Raw genomic sequence first — 19,281 nt, forward strand, 5'->3', positions numbered from 1 at the left:
GTATGTGCCAATTTTTTTTTTCATTTTTAATTTTTTTTTCTTCTAAATTAAAACTGCCTTCATTTTTGCAACATAATTCGTCCAGGATTTCCAATTTTTGCAATTGTTGACATAAGATGATTACGATATTACTAAGCATGAGAATTGCATTATTAACAATTATTTACCGATAAAGTTTATCTCAATAAGCAACTTTGAATGACATGAATGAATAGATTGTTTAAATTCCATTATACGATTTTCCCTCAATTACTGTACGACCTTTCATGGAAATAATATGTCATCTTAGATCGCAAGCATGAAAGATTGCTTAGTTGTACAATGGGATTAAATATTGAGCTTTACACAATTCTACTGCGATTCAAAACAACTTTATTGATCTTTCTATACGATTAACAAAATGTTATCGTGTATTATGAACTATACAAACCATAAACGATAAAATATAACTTGGATTAGCTACAACATGACGTTTATACAATTCCAATCTAAACTGGATGCTTATACAATCTACAATGAACACTGCTTTACGATTTCTGGTTATCTGGGTTGACTTGTGGATGACGAAAAATAGTGTCGCGAGTTTGCTAGTACAAGCTACTAGTGTTAGTACAGGTAGAAATTAGTTTAGCTCCAATTTCAACTTTCGACCGGTCAAGTGAAAGAGGTTGACTTGCAGGTGACGAAAAATAGTGTCGCGAGCTCGCTAGTACAAGCTACTAGTGTTAGTACAGGTAGAAATTAGTTTAGCTCCGATTTGAACTTTCGACCGGTCAAATAAAAGGGATGGACTTGTAGGTGACAAAAAATAGTGTCGCGAGTTCGCTAGTACAAGCTACTAGTGTTAGTACAAGTAGAAATTAGTTTAGCTCCGATTTCAACTTGCGACCCCTCTAGTGAAAGGGTTTGACTTGTAGGTGACGAAAACTAGTGTCGCGAGCTCGCTAGTACAAGCTACAAGTGTTAGTACAGCTAGAAATTAGTTTAGCTCCGATTTCAACTTTCGACCGGTCAAGTGAAAGGGTTTGACTTGTGGATGACGAAAAATAATATCGTGAGTTCGCTAGTACAAGCTACTAGTATTAGTGCAGGTAGAAATTAGTTTAGCTCCGATTCATACTTTCGACCGGTCAAATGAATGGGTTTGACTTGCAGGTGAAATAGTAGCGGCAATCAAAAACATGAAATCCAACAAAGCACCTGGGATCGATTGCATCCCTGCTGAAATGCTGAAAGCCGACCCTGCCGTGTCAGCACAAATGTTGCACCGTCTTTTCGCTGACATCTGGGATACTGCAACATTCCCGGCCGACTGGATGCACGGTATCCTCGTAAAGGTCCCGAAGAAAGGAGACCTGACAGAGTGCGGTAACTGGCGAGGCATAACGTTGATCTGTACAACCCTCAAAGTACTCTGCAAAGTGATCCTGAACAGGATCCAGGAGAAAATCGACGCTACACACCGACGGCAACAAGCTGGATTCCGATCCGGACGATCATGTGTGGACCACATCACAACGCTATGAATCATACTGAAACAAATCAACGAATTCCAGGACCCTCTTCTGCTGGTGTTCGTTGATTTCGAAAAAGCATTCGACCGACTTAATCATGAAAACATCTGGGTGGCTCTAAGGCGACGAGGGGTCCCAGAGAAACTAGTCCATCTCATCGAAGCACAATACGAGGCATTTTCGTGCAAGGTCTTGCACGATGGTGTCTTGTCCGAACCAATCCCGGTAACTGCTGGAGTGAGACAAGGATGTATCTTATCACCGCTACTTTTCCTCATCGTAATGGATGAGATTCTGACTGGATCGATCGACTGTGCACCGAACCGAGGATTGCCGTGGAATCCTTTAACAATGGAGCAACTGAACGACCTTGACCTGGCTGACGATATTGTTTTGCTCGCCCAAACACAACCGGACATGCAGAGCAAACTCGACGACCTCACCGAAAGTTCCAAGGCAGCAGGTGTCAAAGTCAATGTCGGAAAGACCAAGTCGATGGAGATCAACACAGGAAATCCCTCCAGTTTCATGGTAGCTGTGCAACAAGTTGAGAAAGTGGAGTGCTTCCAGTATCTTGGTAGCCAGATAATGCCTGATGGTGGTACCAGGAAAGACATCGAAACCCGGATCAGAAAGGCCCGATTTGCGTTTGCGAGTCTCCGAAATGGTCACGCCAGATCTCTCTACGAACAAAAATCCGAATCTTCAACTCAAACGACTAATCCGTATTGCTGTACGGGTGCGAAACTTGGTGCACATATGCGGTGACGACGCGAAAACTGCAAGTATTTGTAAACCACTGCCTGTGGAATATCATCCGCGCTTGGTGGCCTGGCAACTGGATCTCGAATGAGGAACTACATCGCCGGTGTGATGGATTGGGCACACGCTGCGAAAAGATGAAAACGAGATTTGCAGAGAGGCGCTAGATTGGAATCCAGAAGGTCATCGAAGAAGAGGCAGGCCCAGAAACTCGTGGCGGCGAAGCCTAGCTGCTGAAATCCGAACTGTCGACGAGAATCTTGACTGGGACCAGATGAAGACGCTGGCTCCGGATCGTCAACAGTGGAGGAGGTCTTTTACCACGGTCCTATGCACCGGAGGATCGGCGCGGGATCATTAAGTAAGCGAGTAAGTAATTATAGACATCCTGCCCAGCACGACATCAACCTGCGCTAGATTATCGAGAAAATCTACCGGGAAGATAACGTTCTATGGTCGTTCTTCCCAAAAATATTGTATCAACTATTTCTCAAGAAAGCTTTGCGACTTAATAAAAGGGAGTAGAACTTTCTTTTTATACCACTCTATCTACGATCTTTTTCATTTTTTTTTTCAATTTCTTTTCCGTTTTTTTATGTATTCCAACTTTCTAAATTAAACAGAAATTCAAAAGTCATGAACAAAGTTTTAAAATTGAACAATGGGGTAATCGGCGTAAAATAGAAATCAATTGAATGTGTTTTGCCTAGATTTTCGTTTATCGATTTATTTTTTTGTCCATTTTATTATTTTTTGAATTATATAAACTTTTTGTTTGCTTTAAATTGTTTTAGTACTGGATGCTGTTACCATTCTTGAAGTCTTCTTTGCAGTGTTTTTATTTCCATGTCCTAAATTCCATCTTGTCACTCAATCATATCTTTTTTTTGTATTTGTTATTTCTTTGTCTTGTTAATTTCATTCACGATCATTAGCACATCCAAGTGTGGTGTGGGCTGGTACACATTACTTTTATTAGTTCATTGAACATAAACATGTTTTGAATGTGTGTTTTGGGTTGGGTGTGTGGTTTTATTGGTGTGTCTATATTATCTAATATTTTCATGCAGTTTTATTCCTCAATGTGAACATTACCTTTAGTATAGAAAATAAATAAAACGGTTTCTTTTCCTTTAAATATGAACTAAAAACTCATGCCATTGAATTTCGCAAACCCGAATCCGCGCAACAATAACCCTAATTGAATTTGCGTGTTTAATATTGTTTTCTTTGTAGACCTTGGAGGTTCAGTTGGCTAATAACTTTTATAATTCGTTTCAAGATTTTATTTTTTCTGTATTCAGCAAAACACTTGCGAGCCTTTGCTAGAACATGTTCTTGATTCTTAGGATTGAAGTTTGCTAACAGCGACTGTTATACCTGTTGCAATGTATGTATATTTTTGTGTGTTTTGTGTGGATATATATAATTCTAACACGTTGTTCAACCGAAAACTAAATAAAGCCTTTTGAATGTTTTACTTCAATTAAATTCTATCTGCTCTTGTGTCGCTTAATATACGCAATAAGTTGTTATAAGATAAATCATGATTATACTCAAATATATTTCGTTTTATACCTTGCATTAAGAATAATCATAGATAATATGATCTAATAATATGGTTTCGTTTTGAAACTTGCATTTTCATTTATCAATATTATAGATTTTTGAATGCAATATGTTTAACTGTAAGTTTCAGCATCTTTTACAGTTTCCATGGTGTATTAAGCTAATAGTCTTCTGAGTAGACACGCTTGTTTCCTTTCTCATTGATTACTTGTATTTTATGTATGTATATTTTATAAATTAATGTAAGATTTGATTCCTTTCCATGCGTCTCCAATCGTTAAGGTTCACCAGAATAGCATTTCCGGAGCAGCAAAGACCACACTGCCAGGTTCAATCTCGGTCGTTCAATCATTGCCTCACTTTTGTTTAGTGACGATGCTCGTCAGCTGTTATCTTCGTTTTTTTTCTGTTTTGTTTCATTTAGTTTTAATACGCTCTCATTCGAGTCATATGCAGCTTTTGCGTAAGCCGTTGAATTCAGAATATGCAGTAAATATCATTTTTTTTTCTCGCCGAATCCCGAATTGCCGTGTTAGCAGCAAATTGCATATATCCGTGTTTAACTGTTACTTTTGGTTTTTTGCATTTTCTTGTCTGTTTTCAATACGCAAGAGAAAATATTAATTGTCTCGAAAAACTGTTCTCGAAAAACTGTTGCAATGAAACAAAATGGATACAATGGCAAATTTGCAACATGTATGTTTTGTTTTCAAAGTTCATTAGTTGTGAATATTAGTATGTAACTGTAGGTATTCATAATTTCAATAATTAGATGATGTTATTTATTTGAATACGTGAACCGTGTATACTGTCTTGAATAAATCAAAACTTAGAATTGAATACAGCATATTCTGAACAAGAGTGTTGAGAAAAATCGACTGGAAGTTGTCGTTAAATGAATTTGAAAAAATAAGTATTTAATTTTTTTTTTTCAAAGTGTTGTTTTATTTTCTTTTTAAAGTGAAGATCAGTCAAACCGATTCATTTCACTGATTTCTTTTAAAATGGAGTGTTATTCAAGTCTGGTTCAAATTAGTCGAAGGTAAGTAATGTCCTATATCCAATTGCCTCATTTCAGTCATTTATAAAAAAACACACATGTTCTGAAACAAGTGTGCTACTTTAATGGACTGAAATTTCTGATCCTCAGTATTAGTGGTTACGTGTTGCTGTGTTTATTCCATTTGTTAATAAATATTACTTTGAATCCTTACCAATAATACATGATTTCCAATGATTACAAAGAACTGCACGTTTTAGTCAGCGTTTTTGTTCAGTAAAGTATTCCTCTTACCACAAGTTGTTGAATCGATACTTTATAAACCTTGTCTCATGCTGCCGCTAAACCAGAAAGCATTGTTTATTTCTGAACAGTACTAGCATAACATTAATATTTCCGTTTTTTATACACGGTAGTTGTTGTTAAGTTTTTCGTTTTATTACCACTAAGTAGTCAATAAACATACATCGGTGATCTACACGCGTAGTTACATTTACTTTTTCTTGGGATCGTCTTTATTAACGTCACCATCTAGCATCGGTTTATCGCCATTGCCGCCAGGTTTTCCTCCAAGATTTGGATCATTCATGACGTTGACGTGACCGCCTCCTGTAGAATAAATAACAAAACGAAGTTAGTTGAAAAGTTCCATTAGAATTACCTGCATATTAAAATTCAGATAATACAATGTATCAATGAAAATAAATAAATGTTTAAATGTATGTATTAGGTAAATAACTCACCTCGATTACCGCCATAGTAATGCTTATTAGGGTTACCCATCGCTTGCACCATGGATGGTTGTTGTCCCTGGCCCGGATTGTGGACAGACTGACGTATCGGACGCTGCTGGTGCATGCCAGGAACCGGTGGCTGGGAATAGTTAGTCGGCCTCTGGATCGGCGAAGGGTACCTTTGAGGAACTCCCGCTCCCTGGACGCCTTGTGGTGGAGGCCGTACTCCTGTATTGCCAGACCCTCCGAGTCCAGCTGGAGGTTGTTGGTTTGGCGGCATCATATTACGATTAATGGGATTCGGTTGTTGTCCAGGCTGCGTCATCTGTTGCTGTTGATGTTGCCCTTGATTCGATTGTTGTGGCGGCTGTTGCTGTAAATTTTGTTGCTGATTTTGCTGTTGTTGCTGCTGCTGTTGCTGCATCAATTGGTTCTGCAGTTCCCACTGTTTGATGAAACGAAAGCCAATCGTATTAAGAAGTTGAATTAAAACCTGATCAACTTAACCTACCGTTGTTGCATAGCCCTTGTGATGCGGCGGACTTGCTTGTGGTGGTATCTGTTTTAAGTTATTTAAACCCTCTGAATTTAACGGACTTTTAAGCTGACGACCGTTCTGCAAGTATTTATTAACCAGACAAAACATTGCTTGAGTGCTTGGTTTATTATAATAGATTTAAAGGAAAAAAATCAGAATGTAATCAATTCAACTTATGCGAATACCAAAAAAATCCATACCTAATATTGGAACATTCAAGAATCAGCTAGGTGTAAGTCCCAACAGTGGAAAGTAAAAATTTTCCAAACAACAGGAATAATTCTATTTATGTTTGATATTGAGACAGAAGGAATAAAAAACGAACCAATACACACTCGTTCTACGCAAACATAGGTAATGCCGGTGATTGATAATGTAACCTTTCAATGTTTGACTAGTGTTAAAATTCGAGTTTCATAACACATAAATATAATCTATTGTTCTATTTTCTAACATTGGCCGAAAAAACATTTTCGTATAATGACGATGGTTACGAAGAATGGAAGATAATATGTGATGTTTACAGCTATCATTGCAGATTCAGAGAGTTGTGAATGAAAAGAATATAACAATCCAGATTATAAATGCAATACTTTATCACAGGTACATCTCTTACAGCGTATTCGACTAGAAATCTCTGCGAATAGCAAAGGCGTTCGCCCAGATTTATTTTATGCTTATGATCGGCTGCTGCTTAACCTACAACCTACACATTCTGTTAAAGTGAACATAACAAAAAATTAAAAGCACACATCATTTCATGTCGATTTTTTTTGAGTTCATTCGATTTTTTTCTCCATTCTATTTAAATTGACACGACCTTACAAATATCGGCCATAACTACGTGCAAAATGCCTATGTTAAGAAATAGAGATGACCAATTGTAGAAGCATTTCACTAATATCCTCAATAAGTTTATTCAAGCTTGGAGATACTGTATGCCAACCAATTGAACCTTTCTCTTCGAGCCTACACATATTAATAATTCGTTTGGTTTATGATAAACTACATGCAATTATAGGTTATAGCAGTTATAGTTATTTAAGACCATTAAAAATTTTGTTGTAGTTTCGTTTTTATGGAGTTTGTAAGTAAAAATAACAACAATATTCAAAATGATCTTAGCATTCCAAATCGAGTATGCAAATATCGTTGAGTAATAGAATCCCACATTACAAACACACTATAACAGTTGCAGTCGAAACACCGCATAACTTTTTAAATCATGTTAGAATTCAAGCATGGTTACAAAAAGAAACAAAACACAGACACTCCACAAAGACAAGTGGTTTAGCAAGGACGAAATCTACATGAAAAAAGAAAAACAACTAATAACTCACGGGATCCTGCATGTGCGACTGGGGCTGGTTGCTCTTCATATAGGCAGCGGCAGCTGCTGCCTGCGATTGTGGGTTTGTAGTGGGTCCTCCGCGGTACTGCTGGGAAATGGCTGCATTGGCTGCCAGAAGTGGTGAACTTAGGAACTGCGATGCTCCGGCGAAATTCGGCAACTGTTGCTGTGGAGGTGGCGGAGCGTTCGAAGCAGTCTGTGCTCCATGTCCTCCAAACATCCCAGCCGCGGCTTGAATGCTGTAGTTTTGAGTAGCTCCTGCGCCACCAAAAAATGCACTTTGTCCACCAGCTGAGTTTGAGTAAAAACTGTTATTCTGAAGTGGGGGTGCTGGTGGGAACATGCCCATGTACTGTTGACCATAAGGCTGGCCAACGGAACCACTCTTAGAACCTATTGCACCAATTTGTTGGGATGAAGGTTTCACCGAAGAAGACATGAGCGAGTTTGTGCTGGAAGATATCAGCATTGTGCTGGGATTGTTCAACTGTTGCGATGGGGATGGATTATAAGGAGTTTGAACAGCTCCGCCCATACGGAATTGAGATGTCAGATTTTGATACATATCTGGAGCTGGAGCTGTTTGGAGATTGGGTGGTGTAGTCATGTAAGCATTGTATGGTCCAGTTCCTGTTGTTCCATAATGGGGAAATTGAGAAAACTGTGACCGACCAGCTGCCTCAATTTGGAATGCATTATATAGGCCACCTTGTGATGGCATTGCCGAAGAGTTATAAATCACTGCAGGAGGAGAGGGAATAGCAGACATTCCATATTGTGAAGGTTGATAGTAAGTCTGCGGAGCAGAAGGAATAGTTCCTTGTTGCATTGGAGGCGGCGAGAGTCCCAGCCCTGTTGATTGATGCATGTTTTGCTGCGTTGGTTTCACTTTACATACATTTGCATTGTTAGCTAAAACTTCTGCAGCATGTTTCATATTCATATTGGCAGTTTGATGTTGGACACTGTTCGGTTGGCCAACCATCGCGTGTTGCTGGCTAGTGTAACTATTTTCAGCATCTCCTCCAGCAGTATTTCCACCCATAACAACATTTTCATTGCTTGGTTTGCTAAAATGTTGTTCTAATGTCGCTTGATCCTGACCGAAGCCTCCAGCATATGATTGATTGGTAGCTGATCCAAGAGAATGCGCAGCATGGTTATGTGTAAGATTAGCGTGAGAATGTTGGAACTGATGCAAGTGCTGTTGATGTGATGAAACAGCGGCAAAATTAGCTGCCGCCAACTGAACAACTGCTGCTGCAGCACTTGTTGCATCATCAGGAGTATGTTCTGGAACCGACGGCATTTCCCAAACCTTTTTCACGCTAGCGATCTTCATATTTAGCTCGGCTGTTGATGGCGAGATCATGTTTTGGGCCTTCGGGAGACACATCGGTGCCTTATTTTTCACCTCAATCAATTGCGATATATCGGCATCGAATGGGAATGGTTTCATATCCTTATCATAATCAGCATCAGCTGGTTTTTGGAACGTCATACCCTGGAGAGCGCTTGTTATGGCATCTGTTTGGGAATTTGATTGCTGCTGAACTTGTTGCTGTTGAATTTGCTGAGGAACTGCCACCGGTTGTTGCATCGATGTTTGCGGTTGTTGTGTTGGGTGTTGTGGTGCTTGATGAGGATCAGTGACAATAGGTTGTCTTTGCGGTTGGGGCTGCTGATCAACCATGTCCTGTATCGTACCGGTTGGCGGAATCACACCCGGAGCTTTGAAAACTTCCTCTTGTCGCAACTGACCATCGTGTTTTACAAGCTGTTGAAGTTGTTGTGTTTGCTGTTGTTGGAGTCCAGCTAAATTTAAATTAGCGTTTCCTGGATGCGAACGTTGAACTTGAAGCATTGGAGCCGCTTTTTGCTGCATTTGTTGTTGTTGAATTTGCTGTTGTTGTTGAATTTGTTGTTGTTGTTGAATTTGTTGTTGTTGTTGTTGAATTTGCTGTTGCTGTTGTAAGGGTTGTTGTGGTTGCTGTTGGTGTAAAGACTGAGACTGATGCTGATGTTGCTGAACAACTGCCGCAGTCGATGATTTATAATTCGTATTTTCGAAAATAATTGTATTGACAGGCGGCGTAGTACCATCCAAATGTTGCTTAGCGTTATCAGTCTTTGAAGAAGGTATATTCAATGTATTAACTTTATCTTGTGTCAGCTGTTGTTGTTGCTGTTGCTGTATTAGAATAGCACCGCTAATTTGGATGTTCGATTCCGTATCATTATTATCGCTACCGCTCTGCTGACGCTCTTTTGGTTTGACCATTCGTCCTGGAAGGTTGTTTGTTCGGACGTTAGGTTGATTACGTCCATCTTGAACAGGCTTAGTTTGTGCGGCCGATCCAACTGCTAGTAAACCTTTTTGACTTGCTGCTGTTGTTGGACCTGTTCCACTCGAGGCTACAGGTTTCGCAGCTGGTACTGATTTCACCGTTGTTAACGGAACCGTATGCTTAGTTGCAGTGGACTGGATTGGCTGTGATTGCTGCTTATTACGTTGTGGAAGTCCTTTCAACCCATCTTTTCCACCATCATCATCATGGCTTTCGCTGTCGGTTTTATGTTTTTCTTTATTTTTTTCATCATGAGATTCGCTTTTGCTATCAGCACGTACCTTTTTATCTAAAGTTGATTTCTCGGCTGCTTTAAGCTTCTCTTGTTCTGTAATAGTTTCTTCTGCCGGCTTACCAGGTGGCTTCATATTTCCTGATGGACTTCTTTGTGGCAATGTGTTTGTGGTTTTTGCAACGCTAACTTGCTTGTTTGTTAAACCAGCACTTAGTGCAGCCTGTTTCTGCTTAGTTCTGTCGTCGATTCCAGAACCATCAGTCGGTTTTTGATCTTTTGTAGTATTTTGATTTTTGGAGTCTGGCTTATCGTCGTGGCCTCCAAATGGACTTTTGGAACTTGGTGGTCCATAGCCATCTATCTTTTTGCCTACTGTTGGTTTACGGAAACCAGGTCCGCTCACATTCGAATTCATAGCACCGCGTCCTCTGCGCGAAGGTTCACCTCGTGGAGCAAACCCTTCTTTGATATTTTGGCCAGATGCATTTGAACCTCCATGCCGATACTGTCCACCACCTTCTCCGTCTCGACGATCATTCTTACCTTCCCTTCTGTAGTCCTCGTCTCCACCATCATCCGAATAATCTGACTCGCTCCAGTAATCCTGATTATAGTTTCTTCTTCCCATTCTGGAACTATTACCACCACCTCGACGGCTCCAGCTGCCACCACCGGCACTACTGCCTCGATGAAAACCGCCCGCTGGCACATATCCACCACGTGAATGACCACCTCCACGTGTTTCATGTCTCCCCGGACCACCACGTGGGTGGGTCGATTTCTTAGGACCATACCTATTATCATCGGAGTCTCTTGCACTCGTGCCACTACCTTGCGACGTGTTCATTTTAGCATCTGTCTCCGGCCCTTTATTATGGGTATCATTTGTATTGAACTCCAAACCTGAAGTGTCTTTATATTCCTCCAAAGAGGATTCTAGTGCAGTTTTGGCGTGCGCATCTTCATTTTCCAGAGATTCGTCCCACGGTTTAGAAAACATCTTACCAGAATCAGTACATTTCTTATCGTCATTCCAGTTTGATGTTTTTGTCTGTTCTTCACGAACAATGGGTGACGTTTCTTTAATTCGTTGAAGTATTTGTTTCGGTTCACCTTCTGATAAAACTGATGATTCAGAAACTTTGCGACCCTCTATTGGGGCATGCTGATGCAATTGTAGTTGATTCTCCTTTGCCAAAGCAGCGGCAGCCTCCGCTTGTTTTTTATCTTCTTTTTCAGCCTCACTTTCCCACGATCCAACAAGTTCTTTAGAATTATTGTGATGGAGATCGATATGACGATTATTATCATCACTAGAAACTGATGTCTTACGCTGTGAAGTATCTGAAACACTACGAACGAGCTGTGGAGTAGCACGTCCACCACTCATCTTGCTAGATGATTCTCTGCCGCTGCTGCTAAATCGATCATCTTCCTCTGAATCTATGCGACGCTTCATTATTTCTCTGGGTACCATTTCACGATCTCGATCCCGATCTCTTAAAGAATCTCGCTCTTCCCCGCGGTCTCTATTATCTCTTTGACCACGAGAACCATCTTCTCCGGCTCTTCGTATTGGACCGGATGATTGTGTTTTTCCATAGCTTTGCTGGCTATGAATAAAACGAGGGTCGTACTGTTGGGCAAACGGGACGCTTTTTCCGTCATTCTGCGATTGGGGTCCCTGCGAACCTTGATTAACTGTGCTATTGCTACGGCTGATGTTTTGATCCCGACCACTGAAGCCAGTACTGCCTTGCAAACTTGTACCGGATGGGTTTCGTTCTAGTTTACGCTTTTGAAAACGGGGTGGTAGATTGGACTGAAAATTTTTAGAAAACGGTGGCATTTCCCAGTTTTCACCACGCTCTCCTGCACGTTCATTTCTTTCCCTTTCTCTGTCACCACGTTCAAAGCGTTCTTGTCTCCCATAATCATATCGCTCGCGATCTCTGTATTCTTTTGTATCCGCTCGTTCGCGATCACCACGGGGAGTCGGAGCCCCCGCTCGGTCCTGTCCTTCTCCTGATTCACTTCCAAAGCCAACAGAAACCTGTTGATCACGTTCATCATCATCTTTACTAGGTTGGGAGATAGCTGTCGATGTTGAAACAACTTCCTCGGTTTTCTTACGATTTAATTTTTGTTCCAACTCCTGCAGTTTTTTAGCAGCTGCTTGTTTCCTTTCTATTTCTCGACGTTGTTCTTCTTCTCGGCGCTGTTTAAGACGTTCCTTGGCTTCAGCATCCAAACCACCACGCCCAATGTGTCCATTCTGCTGGGGTGGACGAATAGATTCTCTTTCTTGTCTCTCCCGTTCATTTCGTTCCTGATCTAGTCTTTCTTGTTCTCGTTCCACTTCTCGACTCCAAGTCATTCGTTTGTCATCCTCTGGTTGATGGTGTTGTTGTCGAAGATGATCTTGTTGCGGTCTGTGTTGTTCTTGTGGCTGTTGCTGTTGATGTTGATGATGGACCGGTGGCACCTGCATGTGCGATTGTGCACCCGAGAATTGTATCTTTTCGTGTTGCTTGACAACTTGTGAAATTTCTCTAGGAGGACTTGGTTCCGATTCATCATCCGAAAACTGCAACTTTTGATTATAATCGATTTCATCATCTTTTGCCCATCCTTCGTCTTTAGAGATTGCCTCGATTCGTTGCAGCTCTTCGTCTCGAATGATCGGTCTTTGAACGAGTATATCCGATTCTACATACGGTGCATTAGCTGTCTGGGATCGATTATCCTCAAACTGATGTGGCTGCTGTCGATTGGCCAAACGCGGAGGCTGCATTTGACCACGTCGCCCGCCGCCACCACCACCACCACTAGGTCCACCGGAATAAGAATCCCGATACCTACCACCCGACGGTTGCGTTGGTGAGTAGTTTGAGCCTTGAGATTGATGATGATTCGACGAAGGAAGAACAAAACTTGGTAGCATGCTGTTGAATCCACCACCTCCACCACTGTTGTTGCTGCTGATGCTGTTGTTCCTTGGGCCATTTCCACCGCTCCCACTTGAAGCATTCATCAAGCCACTTCCACCTCCACCACCGCCACCGCCATTGCCACGACCAATCTCTTCGTTCAAAGGTGGTGGTGGACTCGATGATCCTCCCATTCCTCCACCTCCGGCGCCGCTTCCACGATACATGAACGGTGGCATCAGAGCCCGAAACTGTGGAGGTAGCGGAGTCTGCTGTTGCTGATGGTGGCCCGGGCCCACTTGGTTGCTGTTTGGCCCATTCAAACCACCGGCACTGTTTCCTCCTCCAACGCCTTGCTGTTGTTGCTGCAACCAACTGGCTGCATCCGTCTGGGGCCTCAAACTCACTTGTGACCCATCCATCATATACTGGCTCATTGCTCGGCCGTCGACACCGTCGTTGTGGTGATGATGCTGATGCTTGCCGCTCGGACCATACTGACCAGTGCCATCCAGGGAGGGGAACTCGTTCTACGGAATTATGTGTCGTTAATTTAAAGCCCACGATACATTAACAGGATTATTCCAAGAATACTTACCGAACTCCATTGTGATGAAGAGGAAACGTTAGATTGGGGATGCGATTGGTGGTGAAGAGATGTGTTGTTATTTGTGCTACCGCTGCTGGTTAATGAAGAAGATGCTGGTGCTATGGTAATACTAGAGTTGTTGTTCTGGTTGTCTCCTACTTCGTTACCCCAAGTACCTGGCTGATCGGATGGTGAGGAAATTTCAGCTTTCAAAGACGGAAGATTTGCAGGCGGTCGCCGAGCCGAGGGAACTTTTCCCAAACTTTGCATTCCATGTTTACGAGGAGCTGCGCTTTTCTGAGTGGATGGTTCAAGAGATTCTCCCTACAGATTGGATTGATAGAATAAGTTTAAGTACTTGAAATTTCCATGGAAGGCATTCAAACCATACCCGACTTGTGCTGTAAAGTTTATTGATATCTAATGCTGCGAATTTGGGCTTTGCATTGCGCTCCCCCCTAGTTCCCCCCAATGCATTCATGCTGCCAGAGAATCTTCATCAGCGAAAAAGTGTGGACGCCTGTTGCACACCTCAACCAGCAAACCGAAATTTGGGCGTTGCCGAACAACAGAGCTTATTCTTGTTAGCAAACAATTAGTCGTGCTTAACCGTTTGTTTTGCTTGAGTGAGACCAACAGTTGGGCTACTGAAAGAAAGAAAAAAAAAGACTTGAGTAATTCTGAAGACAAAACATTGGCATATGAGCATGTAGTTTCTAAATACTATAAATAATAAAGAATAATAATTCAAGTACTAAACGTAAATTCAAATCCTAAGTTGCATTTTAAAGAACTTTGTTTCTTATTTCCTTAAAAAATCTGGACTGCAGCAGATAAGAACCAAATTGCAAAAAAACTCTACCACTATGAGATCTAACGCAATGCAGGAACAACAATTCTGTAAGATTAATAAAAATGCTTTCCGTTATGAGCACCTTTCTGAGCATTTTCTGTAGGATCAACCTAAACCCGAGATATTTTTAAATACATTGAATGAGAAGCTTCGATGAAACGAATTCATTTCCTGACAAAACTTCTGTGTTTTGTTAACTTCTATGCCAATGATCATCATTTCCATTGGTTGAAGAACCGTAACAGTTGCTCCCAGCCACTTTTGATACAATATTCATTTACATTTCACATAACTATCTACTAAGATAATGAGTCGCTTTAAACGTTCCATCCTTTAATAAGATTCGTAAAGCTGATTCAAGAGGGAAAATATGATGTAAGGTACACCGGGGCAAGTGCAAACTCGGGGCAAGTGCAAACGATCAACTTTTCTCTGTTACAAAAAAATGAAAAAAATATTTCTTCTTCTAGAAGTTGTTGTTGTTATCCACACCAACAATCTGACATAGATAAACTAAACTTTTTCTTAATTATTCACTAAAAACACAACACTGTTTGATTACACACGAATTTAAGTACGTACTAGACATGAAAAGTGTTTTTTTGTTTTGCTTTTTTTGGCTACGAAAAAGGGCATTCAAATCCGATTTTTCGTTGAAAGGTGAGTGTTTGGGACTGATATTCAAGTGAAAGCAGAAAATTTATGATAAATTTTTAGTAGACCCTGAAAATTGTGAAAATAATATTCACTCCTGTCAACCCACACTGCGGGGCAAGTGCAAACGACACTACTGGGGTAAGTGCAAACGCACCTTTAAGCCATGTAACATCAGACATTAAAAAAAAATCATTTCAAAAATGGATCAGCATTATATTAGAGTGGTCAGAAAGGGTATCCAAAGTGTTGTATCTGAAGCGGATATTCAAAATTTCGTAATGCCTTAGCAAATGAAGGTCTTTTGCTTCACACAACAGTCAGCAAAACTGAGGTTCCAAAAAGTAATTAATATTGCAGAAAAACAGCAAATACATAAAAAAAAGTTGATAAAACATACCGGAACATGTATTAAATTCGTTTTAGTAACGATACACTGACGCATCTTTGAATAAATTTGGGAAAAGCATTGCGTTTGCACTTGCCCCCATAAACGGGGCAAGTGCAAATTTAGAAATTTTGTCACAAAAGTGCCGTTACTTTTTACCAATATTTTTCAATTTTTCACTTTCAACGGGAATTTGTTGAGAACCATTTTAATGATGCAACGAACGATAATTGATAATTTTTTAAGATTTACATATTTTTCTAGGTCATGTGAAAGTTGAACTATGGTGAAAACCGTTTGCACTTGCCCCGGTGTACCTTACTTAAATCTTCAATGATTTTGTGGAACATTGATTGAGATTACTTTGGAAGGGAATTGAAACAAAATCAAATATTTAAAACTAGTTTTGCATAGCGATAACTTATTTACAAAAATTAAACCAATGGTCCGAAAATCAATCAAAACAAACACTCAGGATGCGTTTCCTGTTGGAAACATTCCGATTGTATAATGGGATAGCGCCTCTCGCTACTGCTTCGCCTGGCTGGTATGCAATCTCGATCAGCGCTCCTATCAGCTATGCAAACCGAGTCGCATCATTCAGAATCATTGGTTCAGCAAACATCGCATATCGGAGATGAGTGAGATACAAACTGATCCATTCTGAATGTAGCTCACTCAGTATCTGCCTGAATTATATGAAATTCAAAATTATTTTTTGCAGGACGAGAAAAATCAAACAGTTGTGCGGGACACCATAAATTCTCAGTAGTTTTAACGTGACGTACGACATTTTAATAAGAGAACTTGTAAAAATTGAAAAACACGGCGAAAGTGAAAATCTTTCCCTCACAAACACAACTGCAATTTGATTTTGATCATACTGATGTTAAAAAACGTTATAACAACAAATAAATTTATTAATTTGCTTTATATCAAATCAAACAAAATACGCTAATGATCGGCTTCATGTATCATTCACTCACTGCCTGATCCATTCACTCCTGATCGAAGACCAACAAGATTCGCCATATGCATTGCGCATTGGTGATATTCCAATTTGATGATGGTGCTGCACTGTTTTGACAGCAAGCATCGTGCGAGGTGATCTGTATTTTAGCGATGAATTGAACGATCGATGATCGGGTAGGTCCAGTAGCAATCAATAACGAAACCCGACCGCTGTACGTTCAGGTGCGAAGTGCAATCAGAAACATTCATTGAAAATGAGTGATATTCAGAACACTGAATTAAACAAACTTCGAAAAAAATTGTATTACATTTATTTATTTTTTTTATGTAAATCTTTATTTGAAACGGCTCGTACCTCAGGTTTTAAGGAGCCAAACTCTTTTTTTGTTTTTACAATTGTTTGCTTAGCTTAACACTTTTAGTTTAAAGAAAAAGAAGATAGGAAGGGAAATAAGAAAATAAAAAGAACTATAGACGAAGATCTTATTACATTTAAGACGTTCTATTTTTTCCGAAAGCACAGTAGCAAACTTTTACTTCATAAACACAAAAAAAAATCGTCACCCAAACTAGGTTGCTTCTGCCTATTTAGATAAAAGTAGTATAGGATGTAGGTACTCCCCCAGCGGCTTGACCAGTGGAGGAAGTATTTAAGAAATAATGTAAATAGCAAACTTATAAATAAATTAACCATCAATATCAAATCAAACATTAACACATGAAGGACCGCAAAGAAATTTCAGCTGGAATCACTAAAATTCGACATTCTATATCTCAGAATACACTGAGCCAAGACAATAAATTAATACATAACTTTGTGTTACCCAGTGTTCTGATTAATTTTGCAGAACAAACTTTAATCATTAAATTTATAGCATTTTGGTTATGCTTCTAAGTTTAGCATACTCGTGGAAAGCAAAAACCACGAGAAATCTCGTATTTGGTCCGCAATGTGTTAAATAAGCTACATGGAACAATTATTTAAAATATTAAAGAACTGTGATCTTTTTTTCTTTGACCCTAACTATGATTTTATATCGATGAGCTGACGTTTTATTTATTTATTTGATCATAAGGATTTTAACACCAGGATGTCTGTCATTCATCCCTCAAATGGGCTGACGTTAAATCAATAAAGAACTATTATAATTACAATCCAACAAAAGGGTTACCTCCAAAAAGCGAAAATTTTAATAACAAAGTGTAGTCTTGTAGAAATTTTCATCTATGGCCAAAAAAATATCCGTAAATCCTACAATTGAACAAAGGGCAACTTACTGCACTTGCACTTCTGGCGACGCTAGATGACACCCACAGATCAGACGGCCGTGGGGAAAAACAAATGAAGGCTGCTTTATGATTTGCTGACGTTAGCTGATTGTGGGGCTCTTTAAACCCACACTTGATCGCTTTCGGGCGTAATTGTCCGTCGAGCAGATTTTTTCCTTCAATCAAAATATCTGGGCTGGAAAGGGGCAGACTTTTCTTTGCTAGTTGCTGCTGCTGTAACGGAAAATCTCTGCTTTTCGCGAGCTTCTTGCGATTTCTCTTTGTTGGCTGTTCGTTGCTTCTCGACCAATGCAGTAAAGAAAAAAAGCGATTCTTACTTCACACTGCACCACCACCGGAAACACGGATTTAATGGAACTCAGTCAGAACACACACAATGAAAGAGTATCAAAAAATTGCACGAACTCACGGAATTGATTGCCAGAAAGGCTTGCTTTGCTGGGTTTCCTAGAACAGGTTAGGATAACCTCACCTTCCGTAGCTAGAACTAGGATACCACCGATTTAAACTCTTTTTGCAAAGATTTTTCTGGTTCAGAATGTCCGCGACTAGGCTTTTAACTCGATGGGTGTCAGACTGAAAGATTTTCCTCCTTTAAGCGAAAGCTATGAGACCCCAAAATCGGACACACACACTTGCTTTGATGATTGATTTGACTTGAAGGGAAACCCCTTTCTTCGTACTCTCTCTTTCTTGCTGCAGGGAGTCAAGCGCACACGAAGCTGTTGTGTGAGTGAGTGCGCTGGCAAATGAGTGACCGCACTAGAGCAAGTGTGGGAGTAGGAAACGCTGAAGAACAAGAAGAATCAGATCTTCGCGACCGGGTTTTTATGTGTGGTACTCCTCTTCTTTTCTTGCTGACTCGAATATGGTAGAGTAAAAAGGGGCAGTGTGAAGAAAAATTTCACCAACTTTCAAACGCAAAATTCACACTTTAAACACGCGTTAAACTGCTGCAAAACGTTGCTAACCGACAAGACGGGATTCGGACGAGAAAATACAACTACTTTAAGCACTGCTCGACACTTTCTGCAAGGAAAATTTTTCAACTTTACAGCGCTTATACGCACTTTTACTTCTTTATGACGAGAGAACGACGAATTTTGAGGTATGCTGACGAGCTTATAAAAATGGCGTTTGCTTGGTGGAAGATCCAAATGCACTTACACCATCAAACAGACAGAGCTGGCTTTATATGTATGACACGAAGTTTTTTTGGAAGTGTTCGTGCAATTTAGTGCAAGTTTCCGTTGTGTTTGAGCTGTCACATTTTGCCACAAGGGATTTAGTTGACCTAATTTGAACACACACAAAATAAAACTCTTAAATTCTGATTTTTACACGTTGGGGTAGTATTTATCCAAGGTAGTGAACCTGTATATCGAGTCCAAGCCGGATGTGTAAAGCAACCAGTGTGCAGTCAAGTTCGCGCGTTAAATTAAGAAAAAATTGAGAACAATTTTCAAAACTTTTTAATTTTAGTTTTGCGAGTGCTTTGAGAGAAAAATTGATAAGGATAAGTATTAGTAATTAGTGTTCCATTCAATATTTTTA

The 19,281-nt window shown here is 40.1% G+C and overlaps 1 protein-coding gene across 3 annotated transcripts; it reads right to left on the reverse strand.

Annotated features, from left to right (window-relative positions):
- Positions 1-2,972: 2,972 nt before the first annotated feature.
- On the reverse strand, positions 2,973-18,849 carry LOC129744160 (mediator of RNA polymerase II transcription subunit 12-like). Of its 3 annotated transcripts, none has more exons than XM_055736569.1 (7): positions 17,716-18,849; positions 13,962-14,214; positions 13,580-13,894; positions 7,458-13,511; positions 6,091-6,195; positions 5,589-6,024; positions 2,973-5,454 (listed from the first exon to the last, which is right to left on the reverse strand). In XM_055736569.1, the coding sequence occupies exons 2-7, from the start codon at positions 14,049-14,051 to the stop codon at positions 5,339-5,341; spliced, it is 7,116 nt and encodes a 2,371-aa protein (XP_055592544.1). In that variant the 5' UTR covers positions 14,052-14,214; positions 17,716-18,849; the 3' UTR covers positions 2,973-5,338. The 3 variants fall into 3 exon arrangements, with proteins under 3 accessions (XP_055592544.1, XP_055592543.1, XP_055592545.1); XM_055736568.1 differs by having other exon boundaries at positions 13,962-14,217; XM_055736570.1 differs by lacking the exon at positions 6,091-6,195 and having other exon boundaries at positions 13,962-14,217.
- Positions 18,850-19,281: the final 432 nt, after the last annotated feature.

This window comes from Uranotaenia lowii, chromosome 2 (genome assembly GCF_029784155.1).
Source record: "Uranotaenia lowii strain MFRU-FL chromosome 2, ASM2978415v1, whole genome shotgun sequence".
Classification (NCBI taxonomy): domain Eukaryota; kingdom Metazoa; phylum Arthropoda; class Insecta; order Diptera; family Culicidae; genus Uranotaenia; species Uranotaenia lowii.